Raw genomic sequence first — 7,114 nt, 5'->3', positions numbered from 1 at the left:
AATACAACAAATAGAATTTTTTTTATTTTCTAAAATTTTCAAAAAAATGTGTTTTAAAGTTTCTTGATTAAATTTAATCTTTAAGTTAACTTTATTTAAATTGGTTAAATTAAAATTAAAATTTAGTTAATATTTAAAAATTACTTAAAGAAAATGTTAAGATTATTTAGTTTAACAATTCAAATTGATAAATGATTTATTATTTTATTTTTTATACTTTGTGGGAGTTCTATGTTCATGATGATGGGGAGAGAGAGAGGAAGAGATACACCCCCTCCATCACACGATTTACCAATCAATAGCCACACACTTTTATTCTTAAATTTCCTATTTAATACACAACTAAGGTTTGAGCCTTCACATGATGCTTCATACAACCTTTAGGCATAACTTTATAGTATGAGCCAATTACATATTTGTGCTAGGGTTAAACTAAAAATGAAGTGACTTGGAGGATGTTAGTCGATGTAGAGGGAGAATATCATGCTTAGTTTTGGTCTTAGTTCTTGGTCCATAAAGATTCTTTTATTTGAGAGACCCTAGGCAACTGACTTATAAAAAGGTTCACATTTTGTTTTCATTAAGAGCATGATTCTTTATTCTTAAAGGGAAGAGTTTACATTGGTTGTTCTAGAGATTGAAATTGCTAATTGTGTTCCAATACCAAGTGATGGAAGATGCCCTCCTAGAGATGATTTGGACAAACTAGTGCTTAAGAGTGGGATAAGGAAACTACTTTGTGAGTTAGAGCCTTTGAGGAGTGACGCATGTATTTACAAGACTTAGGAAAGGAATAATTCCTTGATTTCAGAAGACCCATGATTATTTTCCAACAAAGAGATTGATAGGATGTGCTTGAGACTTGGAGTGGTTGTTGTTGAGGACCTTGAAAGCTAGAGTAAGAATTTAGAGAGAGATGATGTGACCCTATTGAAACTCCACCACCAAATAAGGCTATAGAGGCTAAAAGAGATAGATAGAAATTCATTGTGTCAATCTTAGGCTTGTTGTTTTAGTTGGGGTCTTTTAGGTTTATAGAGAGAAACTCTTGGGGCTCTTATATCCAAGATTAAGTCAATTGAGCCAAAGCAGTAGAGAGGGTTTCCTCTCTCACGGTCGATCGTATATCAATGTGACATGAAAGAGATGAGCTCCTCTACCTTTTTAGGTGCCTCATAGAAGTGGCAATAGATCTATCCCATTACAAAGTTTTCTCTATCACAAGGCGCAACAAGACCACAAATGGCTTCACCAACTCAATGAATATCCTTTCCACTTTCTACCAAAATATATTGCTTTGAATATCTATGACACACTTTCTTGTGTGATCAATATATTGAGGATCCTTTTTGAACCAAGTTTATAGAATCTACTTGCAATAGTCACTCGAAGCACATTTTTACCTCCGATTTAGTGAGAACCAGATAAGTAGTGGCAAACCATGTGGCACAAAATACTTAAGGATTTATTAGAGGGCTATCAAATTTATGCATGTCTATGATGATGCTTGCTAATAAACTTCATAATATGATTTGCATCCATGAATATAGGTTGAATGAATGGTAACTTCTCCACATCCTTTAATAATAAATTAAAAGTGTAAGCTACATAAGAAACCCAAGTAATCTATGAATACTTGGCAATTATGTATTCAATTGCACTCTTGTAATCTAAAGCATTATCAGATACAATAGTAGCAACATTCTTTGGACCTCTCAAATTTTCTATTAACCGCTCATATTTCTATGAAACGAGCATTCTTTTCATGAAGTGATCTATCAATTACTTCCAAAAAGACTCTCAGCCTATCTCTTGGATATATTGTGACTACATTAATCAATGACTGACATTAAATTTTTAGCCAACCATCTAGTGTAGTTATATTCCATATCAAGGGACAAAATCAAATACATGGTGTTTTGGATGTGTCCCCAGCTCTATTCTATCCAAGTATTCTATGCCCATTTTCATATAATAGTCTAGTGTAGAGTGAATCCAACATTAGTTATGGATATTAGAGCACCCTAAAATATTGGATTTCAGATTATATTAAAGGAAATGCCACATGCTACAAAAGGTTTTGTCCTCTTTAGCCACAATATAAAGTTGTTTTGCTTCTCAAACCCTGTCCACAGTCCTTCTTAGCACAAAGTTTCTTCTACATGAGAAGGCTTAATAGCCGTTCCTTGTGGCAAAGCTTGTGTTGAGACATCTGTTGCATGAGATGAGCTACCATCTTGAATATGCGGAACATTCATATCCACATCAAACTCATTAGCTCTAGATGTAGTTATTGATCCTACTCCTTTAATGTTATATTTGCATAATCTTCTCTTTTGCTCTAGATTCATTATAATTCTCCTAGAACTTCCAAAACAAGATATTTACATTCGACGGCGGTAGGTTTGTGCAAGCAACTACATTTCCTGGTATCTTTAATAGATGTTCCTTGATATGTGAAGCTCCACCTTTAAGTTTATGTTTACATAGTATATACTCCATTTATGTAGTTAATGGGACATTGGTTTAACTTCTTTACATATTTTCACTAAGATCCATGTCTTGTGAATTTGAATCTTTGTTATCCTCTAAGTTGCAACCTTGTTGTTTGTTAATATGCAAGCTTGTGGTTTGCTAACGTACACAATATTACATATGCATCACACAACAACTCAATGTTCGCTTCATGTCTAACGTTTAGTATGATTTAACTCAAATGATCAAAAAACTCTTTCATAAGTCTACTAATAAATCATACAATTTTAATAAAGTTAATATTTCTTTTTATTAATCTCCTGACCAATCTCATTCTAAATAGAGTTCGACGGAGATATATTCCTCAAGTAGACTTGCTTTTGAGTAGAAAATGAACTTAGAGGATCAGATGCTAAAGTTGTCTTTATACTCTAAGTTCTTCTAGACTCCTAAACAAGTCTACTTGATAAACGAAAATAGTTAAGATCAAGTTATTCTACGCTCCAAGTTTTCCCCTACTCCTAAACAAGTCTAACTTGATTTCATCAAGTAAAACTCTTAATGTTTTTCCCTACTCTAAATACAACTAATAGAGATTTTTTTATTTTCTAAAATTTTCAAAAAAATGTGTTTTAAAGTTTCTTGATTAAATTTAATCGTTAAGCTTACATTATTTAAATTGGTTAAATTAAATTTAAAATTTAGTTTACTTGATATTTAAAAATTACTTAAAGAAAATGTTAAGATTATTTAATTTAACAATTCAAATTGATAAATGATTTATTTTTTTATTTTTTTATACTTTGTGGGAGTTCTATGTTCATGATGATGGGGAGAGAGAGAGGAAGAGATACACCCCCTCAATCACACGATTTACCAATCAATAGCCACACACTTTTATTCTTAAATTTCCTATTTAATACACAACTAAGGTTTGAGCCTTCACATGATGCTTCATACAACCCTTAGACATAACTTTATAGTATGAGCCAATTACATATTTGTGGTAGGGTTAAACTAGAAATGAAGTGACTTGGAGGATGTTAGTGGATGTAGAGGGAAAATATCATTCTTAGTTTTTGTCTTAGTTCTTCGTCCATCAAGATTCTTTTGTTTGAGAGACCCTAGGTAACAAATGACTTATAAAAAGGTTCACATTTTGTTTTCATTAAGAACATGATTCTTTATTCTTAAAGGGAAGAGTTTACATTGGTTGTTCTAGAGATCGAAATTACTAATTGTGTTCCAATACCAAGGGACTGAAGATGCCATCGTAGAGATCATTTGGACAAACTAGTGCTTAAGAGTGGGATAAGGAAAGTGCTTTGTGAGTTGCAGCCTTTGAGGAGTGACACATGTATTTAGAAGACTTAGGAAAGGGACAATTCCTTGATTTTAGAAGATCCATGATTATTTTCTAACAAAGAGATTGATAGGATGTTCTTGAGACTTGGAGTGGTTGTTGTTGAGGACCTTGAAAGCTAGAGTAAGAATTTAGAGAAAGATGATGTGACCCTATTGAAACTCCACCACCAAATAAGGCTATAGAGGCTAAAAGAGATAGATAGAAAGTCATTGTGTCAATCTTAGGCTTGTTGTTTTAGTTGGGGTCTTTTAGGTTTAAAGAGAGAAAATAGGCAATCTTTTTTAAATGTCTGATGCTTATATTGAAGCACATAGGAAGGCTTACACTAATGCCAATAACAATGTTATATTAACCAACGGACCAATTTTTCAGTTCTTGTATACTACATTTAAAAAAACAACTATATCCTCAATTCAGACTATTGATCCCTTATCAATATTACCCTTAAATGTATGTACGCAATTTGTTTTTAATATCTGATGCTTATATTGAAGCACATAGCAAGGTTTACACTAATGCCCATAACAATGTTATCAAACCAAAGGATCAAATTTCCCTTTCCTCCACATAGCAAGGTGTTAAACAATGTTATCTAAACTAAAGGACCCATTTTTCTTTCCTTGTATACTACATGTAAAAAAAACTTATGATCAATCAGCATTTGAAATAATCAAACACATGTGCTTATATAAGTTACCCAATATTGATATGCTTAGTATCAAATAAATCATAAGCCTATGACAAAAGATATGGACTATGTTTCACTTTTAATTTCATACATGTTGAATCTTATGTTTCCAAATTTCAATGTTTTTTTAAGGTTTTGATTGTAATTTTCGTGTGAGACACACACAACTCACCCAAAAGATTTGTGACACCTCTATAATTGTTACGTATTTACAAATAATGGTTACAAGACTCAAAGAAGACTCCTACTTACATTGGAAATGTGTATGATTGGTCACCTCTGAGTCCGGGCAACTCTACTCTTATGAATCGGGGTCAAATGGGGTGTGAATTGGACAAGTTTTGCACTGTGCTAGAAGTGGAAAACTAGCCAGCATCCTGCTGTCTAAACTTAGATCTGGTTTCAGTTTCCCACACTTTGACCTTAGAGTCCAACCCTCCACTATAGATTATAATACAGCCAAGGTCATTACCGAGATTGAAATTGACTCGATCGTCGATGGCAACGTCGGAAGCATGCACAGAGGCGATGGACTTGACAGGCCCGGTATGACCGCGCAAGACGGCCAGGCATTCATACGTCGAGGGACACGCCCTCCTCTTCCACACTCGGACGGTGGCGTCGGCGGAGCCACTGCAGACGACGTCCAGACCAACGGCGCTCACGGAGAGGACGGCGCGGCTATGGCCGACGAGGAAGCTGGGGAGCTTGAAAGAAACAGTAGAGCTAGCTGAAAGGACGTTATCTTGACGGGCCTCTGGTACCCTCTCCCTCTCCCATGCCAGGACAGTGCAGTCGGAGCTGCCGGAGTAGATGACGGCGTGGTCGGCACTGACGGCGAGGGCGTTCACGGCAGCCCTGTGGCGGCGCAGGGTACACAGCAGCGTGTGCTTGCGTCTGGCCCTGCGCCAAAGCTTGACGGTGCCGTCAGCGGACGCCGTCACCACCGCCAGGGTGGCGCAGCAGGCGGCGCCCTTCGGCGCGCCGTCAGCGACAACAGCGATGGCGTTCACCGCGTCATCATGGGCCCGGAACGACCCTACGCACTTGAAGGAGTGGAGAAGAACGCCGGAGGTGACGTGGCGGCTGGCGGCCTTGTCTGCGGGCAGCGTCCAGACCTTCACGGTGCGGTCCCACGATGCGGAGTAAAGCAGCGGGCGGGGCGAGGCCGCGCCGGGGACGTGGGCGGATCCGGGCAGTCCGTTGCGGTCGACGGCGAGGGCGCTGATAGTGTCCACGTGTTGGATCCAGAGGCTGCGGTGGTGGCGGCGAGTGGGCACGTAGCCGCCGGTGACCATCTTGGAGACGCGGTGGGCAATGGTGGGCAGCACGGCAACGAGCCGGTGGCGGGCAACGACCAATCCCTGCCGTTGGACGCGGCGGCGCCAGATGCGGATCTTGTGGTCCTGGTGGGCGCTGTACAGGAGGTCCCCCTGGTCGGCCACAAGGGACTGGACTACGCCATTCCCGGACCCGAACCTGTCTACCTCTCTGAACTCCGGGGCCCAGAAGGCCCTTATGTCCTTGCCCTGAGCGGCCGTGTACAGTATCCTCCCAGCCACGGCTATGGCGAACACCTGGTCCTTATGCCTCTCTATCGACGCTATCTCACTCACCAACCCTGCCGCTCCGTCCTCATCGCAGCCTGGACCTGCTCCATCCTCATCATATGCAGCTGGTGCTCCTTCACCTAATTCCCTCATCATATTATCAGCTTGCTTCGAGCTGAGACTGTAATACTCGGCTGGCGAGCTCCATCTGGGGGAGCCTTGACAGCTGCTTGACTCACTACTATCTCCTTCTAGAGTTATACTGTCTGTGCTTCTCTTGCTGCTCCCATGGCTGCTCGCTGATCTGCTGATCTTCTCTCTCAAGCGATGAAGAGGGTTGCGGAGAAGAATATTAATGGTGGACGACGACTGATCCATACAGCTATCTATGAGGAGGGGGTTGAGGTGGCTTGCAATGCAAGTAGCCTTCATTGTGAGATGGAAATCAATAGATCTATCACAGGATCAATTGAATGCCCTAACATGAGCAAAGGGGATAAAACAATGGCGAAATCAGCCAACTCTATCAACAGTTGCTAAAAGCTCGCTGATCTCTAATTTCTCTCTCTTAGAGCAACTGTTTGAATCTTGATACTGGCCGTTTAGGAACCAGGCTGTAAGGGTGGCACTGGCACATCTACACATAAATAGAAGTCCATGCACGAGCGCATCTACATATAGATAAAAGTCCACACGAGCTCCAATGATTTAAGAACTGAAATAGACACACACAGATATCGAAGCAAGCATGATGACAGCCAGAAGACGCGAGCTTGAGAGGAGGACAGGTCGACATGTGGCAATGCTACAGCAACAAAGCCATGCGAGATGCTGCCACGACAGGAGGATGGATACAAAAAGGACCCCCATCGACAGGGACCCGAAAGCTTCACTCTTTCTGCCACCCCGCTTACCTTCCCCAGCATGCCGAAGCATCAATCCTTCCATTAACCTCTAATTGGCTATGTTCACGAATCATGATTATCTAATCCCCCCTCTCAATCTCTCCTAGATCCTCCTTTTCTGCCAGTGAAT

General features: G+C 40.1%; 1 protein-coding gene across 1 annotated transcript; it reads right to left on the bottom strand.

The window, feature by feature from the left end:
- Positions 1 to 4,776: 4,776 nt before the first annotated feature.
- On the bottom strand, positions 4,777 to 6,706 carry LOC148012584 (protein JINGUBANG-like). Its single transcript, XM_087669230.1, has one exon. The coding sequence runs from the start codon at positions 6,509 to 6,511 to the stop codon at positions 4,895 to 4,897; it is 1,617 nt and encodes a 538-aa protein (XP_087525356.1). The 5' UTR covers positions 6,512 to 6,706; the 3' UTR covers positions 4,777 to 4,894.
- Between the last annotated feature and the right edge of the window lie 408 nt (positions 6,707 to 7,114).

The sequence above is a fragment of the Lygodium microphyllum genome, chromosome 27, assembly GCF_053477565.2.
Source record: "Lygodium microphyllum isolate KBCC chromosome 27, Lygodium_microphyllum_v1.1.10, whole genome shotgun sequence".
Classification (NCBI taxonomy): Eukaryota; Viridiplantae; Streptophyta; class Polypodiopsida; order Schizaeales; family Lygodiaceae; genus Lygodium; species Lygodium microphyllum.
The sequence above is the reverse complement of the archived record's forward strand: the minus strand, read 5'-3'. Positions and strand labels throughout refer to the sequence as shown.